Source organism: Micromys minutus (assembly GCF_963924665.1).
Source record: "Micromys minutus genome assembly, chromosome: 4".
Taxonomy (NCBI): domain Eukaryota; kingdom Metazoa; phylum Chordata; class Mammalia; order Rodentia; family Muridae; genus Micromys; species Micromys minutus.
In genome coordinates this window covers 70,136,352-70,153,172 of record NC_137973.1, presented here as the reverse complement: position 1 = coordinate 70,153,172, position 16,821 = coordinate 70,136,352, and the positions used below count along the sequence as shown (strand labels likewise).

The 16,821-nt window shown below is 37.7% G+C and overlaps 1 protein-coding gene across 7 annotated transcripts in view; it reads left to right on the top strand.

Moving 5' to 3' along the window:
* RAP1GDS1 (Rap1 GTPase-GDP dissociation stimulator 1) overlaps positions 1–16,821 on the top strand; it is a 123,108-nt gene that overhangs the window by 75,740 nt on the left and 30,547 nt on the right. For 4 of the 7 annotated variants that reach the window (XR_013975014.1, XM_080915932.1, XM_080915931.1 and 1 more), the window contains one exon: positions 2,823–2,969. The exons of the other annotated variants lie outside the window; for them this stretch is intronic. Coding sequence is in view for 3 of the 4 variants with exons in the window: in XM_080915932.1 (XP_080772058.1) it covers positions 2,823–2,969 (147 nt within the window). In the remaining variant the exon portion in view is untranslated. The remainder of the gene's footprint in view (positions 1–2,822; positions 2,970–16,821) is intronic. 7 annotated transcript variants of the gene reach the window in all.

The following is a 16,821-nucleotide window of genomic DNA, read 5'->3' as shown; positions in this document are numbered from 1 at the left end:
TATATTGAATAGGTATGGAAAGAGTGAGCACCCTTGACTCATTCCTGATTTTAGTGGAAATTCTTTGAGGCTCTCTCCATTTGGGATGCATGCTATGGACTTACTGTTAGTTGCCCTTATTTTGCTGAGGCATTTTCCTTGTATCTAGGACTTTTATCAGGCTGAAGCATGATTCAGAATAAGTCTGTAGAGACTGGAGTGGAGGGCAGGTTGCCTGTCCAGTCCCAGCCTAGTGTGACCACTGGGGTTCATTCTCTGGTAGAGAGACCACTGTTTCTTTGTGTTATACAGAGTCACAAAGGAATGGGGATGATCTGTAAGGAAAGGCTGGAGTCACCAGCCTAACGGAGCTGTTGGGTGAATTTTTCTTTATCGCTGATGAGTGTTGATAGGGAGGCTGCTTAGCTTTGAACTGACTACAGTTCACCTTGGTGACTCCCATATAATACCAGCACCTGGGTTGGAGGAGTATTGATAGGGTTTCAAGGCCAGTGTTGGTTATAGAGTGAGCTTTACAGCAGCCTGAGATACAGAGTGAGACCCTTCTCAAAATTAATTAAATGTGCTCAAAATAGCTTCATGCACTAGGGAACTAGGGATGAAACTAGCTTTCTTAAAGATTTCTTCTAAAGCTAAGCATTCACAGTTTGTATTTCTAAAACTCATCTTTGCTCAGTAACTGAAGTCGGATTCTATTTGAGTTTTGTAAACTTTTGGTTGGATATATGTCCACATAGATAAATATTTAGAGTATTAACTATAAATCATTTTCTAAAATATTACCCATATACATACTGAATAGTTCTTTCTTTGTTGTTACTGGAAATTATATTTACTTTTTATTTTAAGACAGGGTCTTGCTCTGGTGGGCAGGCTGGTTAGAACTTGAAGTCCTTCTGCCTCAACTTTTTAGGTGAAAGGTACTATACCTGGCTGGAAAGTAAAGGGGTGTGTGAGTGTGTGTGTGTGTGTGTAGAGAGAGAGAGAGAGAGAGAGAGAGAGAAACCTGGAGTAGATACTAGGAATCTTCCCCTGCTGTTCTCTCCCTTATTTTCTGAGGAAGGATCTCATTTGGACCCAGAGCTGACCTATATGCCTAGTGTATGTATCCATCTTGTCCTGAGGAGCCCCCTGTTCCTACCTTCTGAGTGCTGGAATTACAGGTGGGCTGCTATGCCTTCATAATGTTTACATGGGTTCTGGGGAATCTAAATCCAGGCCTTAAAGTTCACGGTGAGTATTTCATCCACGGCCCAATCTGCCTAGCCCTGAAGCTCAAATGGACAAGAACACAACATTCTCAGCAGTTCCTCTGCCCTGTAGGCGTGGAGTTTTCTGCCGTCGTAATTGCTCAGCATTGCTGTGCATGTTTATGACGGGATCTCTGTTAGAACATGGCATGACATTTTTAAAAAGTGAAATGAGTTTCATGTTAACCTTTTTCCTTCATTTTTTTTTAAATTAAACTAGTGTGCTATATGTGTCTATACCAAAAGAAATGATGTTTTAAGTTTTATATAGTCAAGTGATTGAGCATCATGTACAAAATAAGGCCTTAGCCCAGTACTTTCATTAATAGAGAAAGCCTTTTATTTAGCAATGCCATGGCTCTGTTCCTCTGTGAGGTGCGCTTCCTGTCCTGACCCTTAGCTAGACTGTCCCTTCTGCTGGCAGCTGCCAGCTTGGCACTTGAGTCACTGACATATGGTTAGTTTGAAGTGAGGGTTGTTTCCAGGATAAAACACACGTGTATTTTGAAGATTTATTATGAAAAATGTAAATATTTTTCTAATCCCATCGATCACCGGTTAGGATGAGAATATATCAGACGTGTGGTTGAATAAAATTATACTAAAATGTATTCCTCATCTTACTTGACTCTTTAAGGTGGTTCTCATAAGTCCATATTACACACACGGCTTGCATGTATTACTGTCATGATTCTGTTGGACAGCACAGGTCTGTTGACTGTCTTTTGATTGTAAAGGTGGCATATCTTTTAACTTTCCATTCCTGTCATCGGGGGTTGGAAAGTAAGGTAAAGCTGTTTGCTTGTCATTCCAGCCGCCGAGAGGCATCGTCTTGAGCGTTGGAGGTTTACAGGTCTGACCATCACTTCACCACAGGTGTAGGCTAAGGAGAAGATACGGAAAATAAAGCACAGACCAAGAGTGAGAGGAATATGTTTGTGGATCATAGAACACACCTCCAGACTCTAGGACTAGTTCTTAGTAATCACATAGTGTAACCTAGAATTAAACCGTGTCCACCCACTTTTCAAAGAATGAACTTTGAAAAGCAGTCATTGAAAGATGTATGCATTGCTTTCTGAGTTAAGGAGCAAACACTTCCACTAAGCAATACTACTTAGGAGGCTGTGGGCGTGGCTCAGTGATAGTGCACTGTACTAGTATGTGTGAGGCCCTGGGTTCTCTTCTTCAGGGACCCTGTCCCTTCTCCATTTTGTTCCTGCTTTAAGAAAACAAAAAAAAATCTCAACAATCTCATTGTGGAAATGGGGAGAGGAGATTTTTCTTGCCATAAAACATTCAGAAGCTCTTTATGCTCCCGTTTTGTACTGTGAGGATGCTCTCTGATTTCCTCCTAGAAAATGATGGTCTCCTTACCCCATCCCACTCCCGTGTCCATGTTTGCTTCTTTTCCTTCTGTTTGATTTCTCAACAAGACATTTAGTCACCCTGCTTGGGTTTGTGTTCAATTTATTAAGTAAAGAATAGCAAACCGTGTTATGTTTTTGTATTTGAAATTGCAAGGTACATTTCCTTTTTATTTTATTTTTAATTTAACTCTTTGTTTTACAGATGAGGGCAGAAGTGCAGTTGACCAAGCAGGTGGTGCACAGATTGTAATTGACCATTTAAGGTCGCTGTGCAGTAGAACAGATCCCGCCAGTGAGAAGCTCTTGACTGTCTTTTGTGGCATGCTGATGAACTATAGCAATGAGAATGGTAAACAAAACTGAAAACTTGCTTTATCTGTGGGGGAACTTATAAAATACTTTTCACTACCATATACTACACTTGTAAGTGGCACAGAATTCACTTTACAGAACTGGAAATTCTAAGAACTCACATTACAGTGTTGGAAAATTACATAATGGTGTGGGGTGCAGAGCTGGAAAGGCTGCCCTTGATAACACCTAAATATATGGTATAGTTTACAGTTTCTTGCTGTGAACATCTTAAAAAGAAACAATGTTAAGGTAGACTCATGGTTATGATTTTAAATACCAGGAGTAGTTTTAAACAAACATTGTCTTTAGATACAAAAATAACTACTATATTTACTTGGAAGAATAAATACTCTTCAATCAAATTGAGCTTTAGAATATCAAAGTTCAAAGTAAGTGTACATAGTTCATTGTAGAAATTATTCTTTAAGATGATTTGTTTTTTATTTAGGACCTTGCAACAAATGACAAACTTTCATACAACCTGTGATTATTTATTACAGGAGCATCCATCTGTACAATGATAGTAAATTTTCATAATGATTTTATGTTCTAGGCATAGCTCATTTCTTATCTTCTGTGTAAAATATGTGAATAAGTATTCCAGTTCCAGAATGTCCCTGCCATGTAACAGAGGTCCTTCTGCGATTTGTTTCTTTTGGTATTTTAAGTTTTGCAGTTGTATATTGAACATGTTATGCTGAATGAGGCTTCTATTAATGATAGGTTTGTATTGTCAGTGATTTCTATTTTCTTTTACCTTTGCTGAATCTATTTTGAAGAATTTTATAAACATAATAGAACAGAATCTGGATAAACATCCAAGTCTTTAGTTTCTGTCTGAGTTTAGCTGTAATATACAGGTATCTGAATTACATTAAGAAATTACATCACAGTTGTTCATTCTTTTTTCTCTCTCTCTCTTTTTTTTAACTTCTTTTTGGACTCAACCCAAGAAAGGAGAAATATCCCACCTGCAAGAACATTTCAAAATGCCACAAAAGAAACCATTGCTTTAGATATTATAGACATTTTATTCATCTAAATTAGGGGTTTTAGTCTTTTGAGGAAGTAGCTTTAAAATGTGTGTCTAAGAAAAAAGAAGGTCAGGGAAGTCACTCCTTCGGTAGCTAACGTGCTGGCAGTGCAGGCGGTGGCTGAGTCCCCAGTACCCATGTTAAAAGGAGAGAGCTTGAGGGCTTAATGGCCTGTCCATCTAGCTAAAACAGGGAGCTCCTGGTTTAGTGAAGGACCTTGTCTCAAAAGGTACAGTGGAGAGCAGTTGAGGAAGACATGCTGGTGTCAACCTCTGACCCTTTCTCAAGACACAAACAAAATGGTGGAAGGAGCCTCCGAAGCGTGGTGAGGCCTTGAGCAGAGCATCAGAGTGTGTAGTGGGGTGCACTGGGGTTGGATTAATACGCAGAGTACACATGCACTGTATGTTTTCTAAGACTACAACTATCCTCTCATGGTAAACATGCTTGAGATATAATTTAGACACTGTGAGAACCTATGTTAACCTTTTCTCATAATAATGTTGGGCAAACAGTGTTATTCCAAAGGCTACAGAGAAGTGCCTTTTCCCAAACATAGTGGATAAACAGAAGTTATTTTTAGACTGTTGCAGACATGACAAAGGTTGCGCTTGGTCCTTCTTCCTTTCCATGTCCTGAGCACCTTTAACATGATTCTTTCTGCCAGTCTTTAACTCATGTGCAGACCCAGCCTTTCCTGTTACTATTAAGCATCTTTGATTTTGTACTCCTATTTGTTACTGTTTTACTGAAAACTTGTTTAAAGACTTAAATACTAGAACTTTTTTTAAGGTTTGTTTATTTTATGTAAATGAGTACACTATAGCTCTCAGACATACCAGAAGAGGGCATCAAGCCCCATTACAGGTGGTTGTGAGCCACCAGAAGGTTGCTGGGATTTGAACTTGGGACCTCTGGAAGAGCAGTCAGTACTCTTAACCACTGAACCATGTCTCCAGCCCTTATACTAGAACTTCTTTACGAACAGGAGATCACATACAATTGACTCTGTTTATCCCACATGAGTCTCTGAGACCCAAGAAACTCGGGAAGTACTATAGATCACCACTCCATGGGAAGTTTCTTCTTAGATGTGTTTACCTTTGAATCTTCGTTCATACCCCTAAACCTAATACCTCCTTTCTGTTCTGGCAGAACTATTCCTTTGAACACAATTATTTAAGCTTGATCCATAGTGAAGAAGTTTTCAGGGTTTTTTTTTTTTTTTCTTTTAGTTTTCAGATGAGAAAATATGGAAACTAACTACAGAAAACTCTTTAACCTAGGAATCCTCATAAAAGCAAGTTTTTGAATTATGTATCCTGAATGCATTGGCACTATGTAGTATATTCTTTCAAATAATTGTGTCAGTGTCTGGAGCCTGTCAGTACATCAAGATTTAAGTTCAGTAAATAGGGAATGAAAGTTTTCTAACACGGGGAGTCTACTTGTTCAGTACTACTTGATAAAACTGTATATATAACTGAAAGTTATTGCTTTATTATTAGACTACCTTAGGCCTGTGCTTTAAAGCTGTGCCCCATTCCTTTTATTTTACCCATTGATGAAACAATTAGGACTTTTTATAATACAGCGTCTGGGTTATAAAAAGTATACCACAGAGCCAGAAATGTTACCATAATAATAAAACCATATCTAAATGTGACAGAAATAAGTTAGTTATTAAAGTCGCTTAAAATTTTAAAAATCATACTCATTTTTTAATGTGGCAAACAACATTCCAGTTGTATAGCCTTGCAAAATAACCTGAATATTGATTTGATAGAAAAGCTTGTAAAGGATTTGGCATTTATCTTGAGGAAATGTGGTAGCCTTCTTCTGTCTTGGATACAACTCGAGATTTAAATGAAGAATTAAGATCTGCAACTCTACTTTATATCGTGTTCGACGGTACTTTTCCTGGTCTGTTACCACTTGCTAAAATGCTGCGGTTTGAGAACACTCACTGTTCCTGCTCAGTTGTCCAGAAGATGGAGGTCCGTCCCAGTCAGTCCATAATAAACTTGACAACCGCCTTCGCGAGCATTGTACTTAACACATGGAATCCACTGAAAGCCATGTTGAGCACTTCCAAGTTCCACTTATTTAAACCGTGATCACATAGCTGATGGAACACTGCTTCTCATGCCCAGCATGCCAAATCGACATGCCAACATGCTACTCATCACAGGCGTGGGCAAAACCCAAAATGTCAGGCTCTGCTAGGTCATACCATCATCCATTTAAGTCCGAGACTATTAGTAGTACAGTTTGGGGTATATAGTTCCTTCGATTATATACTATCCAGGTACTGGATACTTTAATATTACCTAAGGTTTTTACTAATAAAATCAGTAGCGGGGGAGGGGAGGAGTGGTGTAACTTCGCTGTCTAAAAGCAGTCCTTCATTATCTAAGTTAGAAACACTATAAATTGTTTATCCTTGTATTAGCAGATATTCCCTATCCAGATAGAGCAGGGAAGGACACTAGAAACAAGGTAACATTTCCCATGCTACCCACAAACTTAGTATGTGTGTACCTGGAAACCACAACATTTATTCTTAAGCAAAACACTTAGAGATCAGAATAACACCTTGTGTGGGAACCTGTCAGTTCATGGTCACCATTGTCAGTGACAAATAGGCATATTCAGTCAGTAACCAATAGAAACTCTGCTTAAAGGGTTAATATTTTTTAGTTGGTTACTTGGTTAGTTTTGATAACTAACACTTGCTAATCCATAGTAGTACCATTAGTTGAAGGGAGGCTGTCCTGTGATACAGAGAACTTTATTTCTTGGGTACTTTATTGAAGGCTTTGTCACGGAATTTAAGTATTAAATGCAGTCCTTAAATCAGTTGACTGAAATAGCTCTCTGAAGTATTTCCTGTCTCAGGCTTAAAGATTATTGCTATGTGCTAGCTTGCCTGACAACCTGGCTTGATCTCTCGATTCCAGAAGGTGCCAAGACAGAATCATCAACTCCTAAGAATGCCCTCTGACCCCAAACTTCACAGTGGGCATGCACACGCATGTGCGTGCACACGCACACTTAAAAATGTACAGATCATTACACATGAAATTTTAGCTACTACGTGGGTGGGTAGGTAGGTGGAGAGAATCTAAGAGGAGTTTGGGGAAATGAAATATATTGTATGGAAAAAATTATTAATTAAAAGAAAATTCCAGACACAAAGAGTTTCTTCAATTTTAAATAACTTTAATCATAATAGCCACACTTTACTTTATGCTTTTAAGACATTTATCATTCTTGTCATAGTCAAGTGTTACATGTGTATGGTAAGTGGTTATGTATTAGCATCTGTTAGATACTAGTGTACATACCCCAGTGGTGTAGAGCAGTGAACCAGAATGATCTTAGAGTGTGCCTACTAGAGGTTTTATCAGCCAGACTCCAGCTAGAGTCATTTAGAGCGGGACCCTGAACTGTTGGTAGGCAGATCTGTGGGTCATCATCATAATTAATGGTTGATGTGGAAGGGCACAGTCCACTGTGGGTGGTGGCATCCCTGGGCAGGTGGGCTTGAGTTTTATGTAAAAGTCTGAACAAGGTGGTAAGCAACTCTCCTCCATGTCTCTGCTTGAGCTCCTGCCTTAGTGATGGACTGGGATCAGGATGTGTAATAAATAAGCTTTACTCTACCCACTCCCCATAAAAATTTTTTTTTGTCGTGAAGGTTTTTTTTTCCTTAGTGAGTCTAACCCAGTGACTTAGATTAGCTTCTTTTTTTTCACATTTAGAATAAAAGTAAAAATGAATACAGAATTATACTGATTAAAACACATTCTACCCCAAGTTGTGTTTATCTCTGTTTTACTGTGCATTGATCACAGCCATACAGGAGCTTTCCCTAAATGTCAGATTTTTAGAAAAATTATTGCACTGTGTGAGAAAATACTTCCAAAGTTGAATTAAGATGTCATGGTGCTTCTATATATTTTTTTCTACATACTAGTTTTTAAAATGTATATTTAAAATATATTACTAAATTAAAATTATATATATATATATAATATATAAATAAATGGAATAAAATTGTATATTCCATCCAGTGTATGACATTGAATATATTCTCTATAAACGTTTTCTAAGTTTATAAAGACATGTGCCATATACTTTTAAGTTCACATCTTTTAAATCCCAGTTTGTCAGTTGAATTATCCTAATGAATTAAGTGAAAGTGACTTGGGGATTTGTGTTGTGTGGCTGAGTTGTTGGGATTTTTTTTATGCTTTATGCTATGCTAGCTACTGCACTTTATTAAGTACCTACTAGCTGTGGTTTTGATGTTAAAAAGAATTCTGGATTTTCGCTTCTTGTGTAACAGTGCTTTCGAATCCCTTTGCTGAATCAAGCAAAATTCCTGAAGTTCTGCTACTAATGCCCTTTTACCTACAAATGTTTTCTTCTTAATCCCATGTGGTTGAGCCTTGGCTTTACCCATTATAACATCAACTTCTGAGTGTAAAAATTTTAAACTTTATCTTAGTAATATGCAGTGTTGAGCTACTTTGTCAGTGATTTCAGTAACCTCATACTTAAAGTTTGGTGTTATATTACAAGAATAAACACGTTGTTGGTATTGCTAGCCTCCAAGGTGCTCTTGCAGTTCTTGCTGGTTATATAACATTTAACATTGTAATGTTACATACATATGTAATGTAATGATAACATGCCCACGGAAGGCAGGAAAGGAGCAAAGGCTGTGTGGGTTTGTATCTCTAATCTGTTTGTTTTCTGTTTTCTCTGCATTTGCCTAAAGTTTGGATTTAAGACACTTACTCAAGGCCATTGGGTGTGATTTTCAAGATTTTTACATCATGAAAATTCACCCCCACCACTTCCCAAAACCTGAGAATTCCCCAAATTAGACTTTTAATTACAAGACTCATTATATAAATGGGATTAAGTAACTTTTAAAAAAAATCCTTAGGTATGAATGGATGCTCTAAACTCCAGCCAGGGAGGAAGATGGGTTAACTGCAGCTCCTTACAGTTCCTTCAGCTGCTCCAAATCCAGCCCCCCAAGTCTTATTTCCAGCTCTGTAGCAGACCACCTGCTGTGGCCTCCCCCTTCCAGCCCCCTCTTCAGTAAATCACAGAGATCTTCCCCTCCCCCAACTCCCGTTGCTTTGTCTCAACATCTCCTGGGACTCCCTGGCTACCCACAGGCCATATGGACCAGGGAAGCAAGTGGGCTCACTGTGCCTCTTCACCTCTTACCCAGCTGCTCTGAATTCATTCCCTGCCCACCACCCCCCACCACACACACCAGCCAGTTCTCATCCCTGGCTCTGTAGAAGACCTCTCTCTGTATTCCCCAATCCTGTCCCCAGCCCCACCTCCATCCAGACACAGCCCTGCACATACATATTTTTGGATCATACAGATATTCCTTCCTCTTGTGTACTTTTATCCCAGTTCCCAAAGCCAGCAGGCATTCCCTGGGAACCCAGAGGCCACTACACCCAAAAAAGCAGGAGGGCTAAATACAGATCTTCACTTCTCCCTCCACCCACTAAGTACAATCCCCCAGTCTCATCCCTACCTCTGCAGCAGACCACCTACTGTTGCTTCCCATTTCTCTGTGCCCCTATTTCCAGTGGATCATACAGATCTTTCCCAACAAACTTCCTTCACCCAACTTACTGCCTTATTCCAGTCCCTAATTCCAGCATTCCCTGAGAACCTGCAGTTCAGTTTTGTGAAAAAGTATGTGGACTAACTACAGATCTTCACCTCTCCTTCCATTGTTCCAAGTCCAATCACCCTTTTACATACTCAGCTCTGTAGCAGACCATCTGCTGTGGCCTGCCCTTACTTTCTGACCCCATTCCCAGAGGACTAAGAAGATTCTGGTAGAACACCTGCTTTCTGGGAAAACTCCCTGACCTCGTAGCATTTCCTCATTCCTAAGTGTCACCATTCAGTACTTAGAAACTCATGTTAAGGAGGAACCCCCAATGAACATACCTATCAGGATTCCAGAAGAATTCCCTACTAAGCGACACACAGGTACCTCACAAGAACCAGAAACCACAACAGAAACTAAGGAACAAAATACCCACCCAATAAAGATAAAACTAGATATTAGCATCTAGAAATACAATGTTTCCAAACACAGCTGCCTAGATGCCATCATAAAATCACATTAACAGCCAGGACAATAGAGCCTAGTAACACTAACACAGCAGGCTCTGAGTATTCCACTGTAGCTGACAAACAATAAAAAGATCTTAAAATAGCCTTTATAATATGATAGAGATCCTTAAAGAGGAAATGGGGAAAATGCTTTAAAGAAATCTTATAAAAACATACGTTGGAAGGAATAGAATAAAACTATTCAAGACCTAAAAGTGGAAATAGGATCAATAAAGATCACCCAAACTGAAGGAAATCTGGGAAATGAAAATTTTAGGAACTCAAACAGGAACCACAGAAGTAAACCTCACCAACAGAATACAAGAGTGAAGAGAGACTCTCAGGCCTTGAAGACAAAGAAAAAATGGATACCTCCATCAAAGAAAATGTTAAATTTAAAACATACCTGCTACAAAAAAAAATCCAGGAAATCTGGGACACAATGAAAAGAACAAATCTAAAAGTGATTTGAATAGAGGAAGGAAAAGGAACACTGGACAAAGGCACAGAAATACCTTTAGCAAAATCAGAAGAAAATTCCCCTAGTTTATCAAGGACATGCCTATTAAGATACAATAAACATAGAAAAAAACAAAATGAGAGTGGTCCAGGAAAGAAAGTACACTCAGCCCACAGTAGTCAAAACACTAACTGTACAAAGAAAAAATATTAAGAGCTGCGAGGGGAAAAGACCTGTGTATGTATAAAGTCAGACCTATTAGAGTAACACCTGAGTTACCAGTGGAGGCTCTAAAAGCTAGAGGGTTCTAGAGAGTCTACAGTCTCTAAGAGACCAAAGATGCCAGTCCGGACTACTATACCCATCAAAACTGAATCACCATAGATGTAGAAAATAAGACATTCCATGATAAAGCCATGTAAGCAACATCTATCTACAAATACAGCCCTACAAAAGAGGCTAGAAGGAAAATGCCAACCTAAAGATGTTACCTGCACCCATGAAAACATACACAACAGAATAGCAACACAACAGGGATTGACAAACTCTGCTCACTGATAAATTGAGACCTCAATGCTCTCAGTTCCACAATAAGAAAAATACACAGACAACAGAATGGTTGCAGAAAAGGGATCCATCCTTCTGCTGGTGCTCAAAAAAACACACCTCGCCATCAAGGATAGACATCACCTTAGAATAAAGGGTTGGGGAAAGATATCCCAAGCAAATGAACCCAAAAAGCAAGTGTGTAGTCAAACAAAAAACAAAAAAAAAAAACCAATCAGAAAGATATGGAAGGACTTACTTGTCAAAGGAAAAAATTCACCAGGAGAATTCACATCGCAATTTTTAGTATCTGTGGTCCAAACAGTAGGGGACCCAAGTTCATAAACACTATTACAGCTTTAATCACATCTCGTTGCTTGCATGCTGGTATTGGAGGACTTTATTACCCCACTTTCACCAATAAACAAATCAGAGAAGAACCAGAAATGCTGGAGCTCACAGATGCTATACACAGAACTTTTCACCCAGTCACAAAAGAATATACCTCCTCCACATTTCCAGTATTGACCACATACTTGAACAGAACACAAGTCTCGGGGACAGGTTAGAAAACTGAAATAGCATTCTGCATCCTCTCTCAACTACCAGGGATTAGAGGTGGACAGAACAGAAACAACAGAAAGCTTACCACTGAATCAAAGGAATGGGTCAAGACAGAAATTAAAGAAATTTAAAACTTTATAGAATTGAATGAAAGTGAATATACAACATCCCCAAACGTATGGACACAATGAATACAATTCTAAGTGGCAAAAGTCATAGCATTAAGTGGTTAAATTTTTAAAAAGAAGAAATGAAGGCATCTCATGCTAGTAACTTCAACAGGACACATGGAAGCTCTAGAAAAAAGGAACAAATCACACCCAAAATCAGTAAATGACAATAAATTATATCAAACTCAGTTCTGAACTCAATATAAATAAACAAATAAAACAAAGATTTGATTCTTTGAGAAAATCAGTAATATTGACAAGTTTTTATTCAAATTAAGTGGAAGGTGGAAAGAAAATATCCAGATTAACAAAATTAGCATTAAAAAGGGGGAAATAACAGTAGACATCTAGGAACTCCAGACAGTCATAAGGACATACTTCAAAGACCAAATGGAAAATCTAAACAAAATGGGTAATTTCCTCAATATATACCTCTTACCAAAGTTAAATCATGATTGGATAAGTAGTTTCAATAGACCTATAACTGCTCATGAATTTGAAGTGGTAATTAACAGTCTTTCAATAAAAGTAAACTCAGGACCTGATGGTTTTAGTACAAATTCTTCCATACTTTGAAAGAAAAATCAATACCAATATTTTAAGTTATTGCTCAGAGTGGCTCATAAGAAACATTGCCCACCTTGTTTAATTAGGCTACAGTTACAATGATACAAACTATGGACCCAATAAAGAAAATTATAGACCAATTTCCCTTATGAACACAGATGCAAAATTTCTTAATAAAATGCTTGCAAACTGAATTTAAAAATATACCAAAATTATGATTTACCATAATCAACTAGGCCTCGTTCCACAGATGAACATAGATAAATCTATAGATGTAATCTACCATATAAACAGACAAAAGTCACATGATCAATTAATCGAATGCAGAAAGGCCTTTGATAGAATCCTTCATGATAAAAATTGCAGGAGCCTTTTATACAACATAATAAAGGCAGTTTACAGCCGGCCCATAGCCATGGGCAACATGAAGTTAAAAGGAGATGAACTCAAAGTATTTCCATTAAATCATGAACTTCAAGTCCTGGATGTTCACTTTCTCCATACTTGAAGTTTTAGTTAAAGCAGTGCCACTGAAGGAGATCAAAGGATACAAACAGGAATTGAAGAAGTCAGAGTATCATTATATGCAAATAATACGATGGTGCATATAAGCAACCCTAAAAGTTCCACTGATTGAGCAGAGTAATTGGATTAACTAACTAAAAACAATGAGGAGTCTTCCCATAGACAAATGACCAACAGACTGAGAAAAAAGAAAACCTGGGAAACAGCACCTTTCACAAATAGCCTCAAATAATACAAAATGTCTTGGACTGATTCTAAGCAAGCAAGTGAAAGACTTTCTATAACAAAACTTTCAAGACATTGAAGAAAGAAATTGATCTCAGAAGATGGAAATACCTCCCATACTCATGGATGGATAGGATTAACATAATACATATAAGCATCCTACCAAAAGCAGTCTTCAGATTTACTTCAATTCCCATTAAAATTACAGATCTTGAAAGGACATTTTTTTCAGCTTTGTATGTATATATACACATACACACAACACACACACACACACACACACACACACAAAGCAAGGCTAGCTAAAACAATTCTGAAAGCCATGCTGGAAGTCACTCCACCGGATTCTAAGTTGCACTACAGAGCTACAGTAATAGAAACAGTATGGCATTAATATAAAAATAGACATGTTAATCAGTGGAATTGAACTGCGGACCCAGACCTAAGTCCAGACATTTATGGACACCTGGTTTTTTTATAAAGAAGCCAGAAATTAAATAAATAAATAAATAAATAAATAAATAAATAACCAGCCTTTAACAAATGGTGCTGGTTACATTGGTTTGTGCATATAGAAGAATGCAAATAGATCCCTACTGAGCAAAATGCAAATCCCATTGGATCAAAGATCTCAACATAAAACCAGATGCAATGAACTTGATAGAAGAGAAATGGAGAAGAGCCTTGAATGCGTTGGTGCAGGGCAAGAAATTCTGAACAGAAGAGCATTAAAACCGACACTTAAGGTCAGCAGTTAATAAATTGAACCTTAGGAAATCGAGAAGCTCCTACACAGTAAAGGACACTATCATATAAACAAAGCAGCAACCTGAAAAATGGGACAATATTTTTTACCAAACTACATATCCAATAGAAAGCTAATATCCAAAATACATAACTGAAAACCAAAAAAAAAAAAAAAAAAACAAGATACCAGATAACCAATGTAAAAAACGGGCTACATATGTAAGCAGAATTCTCAAAAGAAACTTAAATGTCTAAACACTTAAAGAAATGATCAACATCCTTAGTCATCAGAGAAAGGCATATTAGTACGGCCAGCTAAAGCACTCTTGAGCATATATCAGAAGGCTGTTTCATCCTGTCACGGACACACTTTCTCAACCATGTTCATTACTGCTCTACTCATGATAACCAAAAACTAGAGACAACCGAGATGAGCCTCAGCAAAAGACTAAATAAAGAAAATGTGGTAAGTTTATATGATGCTCTCATCATTTAAAACACATGGAATTTGCAGGTAAATGGATGGGAAATCTGTAATTTTGAAGTGTAAAAACTACATTATTCTAGGATGATGAATAAAACTACTTTTAAAAGGCAATATCTTGTTCTTATGAAATAAAAACTAGTTTATACCCTTATTTGCAAACTATTCATGCTAAGGTATACGTTAACTTGGTGTGTACCTTAGTTTGCTAAACAATGCTGCTCTGAAGAGAGTTTTAACCTTAATGGCCAGTTTCTGAGATGAGAACATACTTCAGATGCCCGTAGATCTAGAGTTTGTCTGCACTCGATATGTAGTGAACCTAAAGATGGCACTGAGAAAATGGCATAAAGAGACAGTTGCCACATATTATTGGGCCAGGAATAATGGATTGTTGTTCCTTTCCTCTTACAAGTCTGTACTATGTTGAGACTACTTAATCTCAAAACCCTGGAAGAGCTTCTTTGAATTCTCTTTTTATCCCATTAACTTTTATTGTCTTAACTTTTAGCATGAGTGTATTGGTTAAGCTCCTAGTATGCTCAAGAGTAAAGCATCTTGATTTACTTTTTTTTCTTTCTGAAGTTTCTATGTCTGAATATATATAACCTGGGAATTAATGAAACATTCTGAGTATGAAACACATAGTGCACATTTTGTTTTTTTAAGACCTCTAGAAATAATGGATTGGAAGTTGGTTTTTAAAATATTAACTAGTTCTTATACCCTTAGCACTGGACTTAGGATGACACTTTCTCCCTGGTGTCCCTGGTAATCCATAAAGTGGGACAAAGTTTTTAATTGCATTGCACGGTGCATTTGTGTACCCCAGTAACGCCTCTCACATTCTTAGTGACCGTATTTACATCAGCTTCCATTCAGTATGAATGTGCTAAATCCAGCCTGAGGTCTGAAATGCCACATCACCAAAAGCATTTGAATGCAATATCCTACCTGGATTTTGTGACTGATGGAAATGCCATATATACAATACTAATGTATAGGCTATTACAATATTAATATAATGGGTGTTTCCTTTTGATAAAGTTTTGTCTTTAAGTCTTACCAATAGGGTTAATAACCTTTTAATATTGTCTGTAGATATTTTAGGAATAAGCTAAACATGTTATAAACCTAAGAAACCTATTTTTAGTAATAGATTAATGTAGCAGAGTTATTGGTATTTCAACATACTTTTGTGCACCTGTAGTCTAGACCAGTGTTTTAAACATTAAACTTAAAACTCGGGGAAAAAGCTTCCTCAACTTGAGATCTTCTCTCCAGATCTCCATTCTTTGGAGTTTCCATGAATGTGACCTGAAGAACTTGGAACCATTGAAATTCAAATGTAGGTAGGTAAGTGTTCACACCAGCGCATGCGTTGATTGCCTTCTATCTCTTTGCATATGCATCTGTATTGCACACCCTCAGTGCCTTTCTTCCTCTTCCTCCCCATAGATCTTGTAGGGCCCGTGTCTTCCTGATATAATGTGGTTTTGTAAATTTGCACTTCGGTCAGTGTTTGTCTGTGTTGTGTGTCAGGAGCAGCTGTAGAATGTCTTCAGACATTTATGACATTGTGTTGTCTAGAGACTGTCTCACACCTATGTGTTTGCTGTCTATGGGCCTGGGTTGTATCTTGTGTTTCTGTGTTTGTAGAATCTCTGATCCACATTCACCTAGAGTTGTTGGTGTTTGTTAAGGGATACAAATGTCACAGTCTTGTTCTTGTTCTTGTTCCCTGTACTTTTCCGTGTGTTCGGAAAATGTGAATTACTTGTGGTTCTACGAAGTCCTGCCTGTTGGCCTTTAACTTAAAACTCTTGCTGCAGATTAGATTTCCGAGAGCATGGATGTCAGATGTTATCTGTTGAACATTCACAAGCCTTCTTTGGACAAACAAAAAATACCATTTATACAGTGTTTTCATTAGTAAGAACATTCCACATGAAAAATATCTCTACTTAATTGAAGGCTTACATAATGGTAACATACATTATTATATCTGCAGTAAACATGATCTGGAATAGTCTTCTAGGCCCAAGTAGTAAAGCCTGTTAGAAAAACTAGATGGAAAAGTAAGATGCCTTAGTGAAGTAATTTCTTTCGGAATATCTGGGACCAGAACTTAGTTATATCATGTTTTCTCTGGTTGCTGGGTTTTTCCCCCTTATGTTTATTATATCTGACAAGTATTTCATTAACAATCAGATTTTCCCCATGATTCCTTCCTCCATACCCTCAACTCCTAAAAAATGGGGTAATTCTTTTACAGTGACTCTTAAATATCTGATCTCTGAGCGCTTTTAGTTGTAAAAGATACGGACGACCTTGAAGAATTTTTTTATTATCACTAGCAA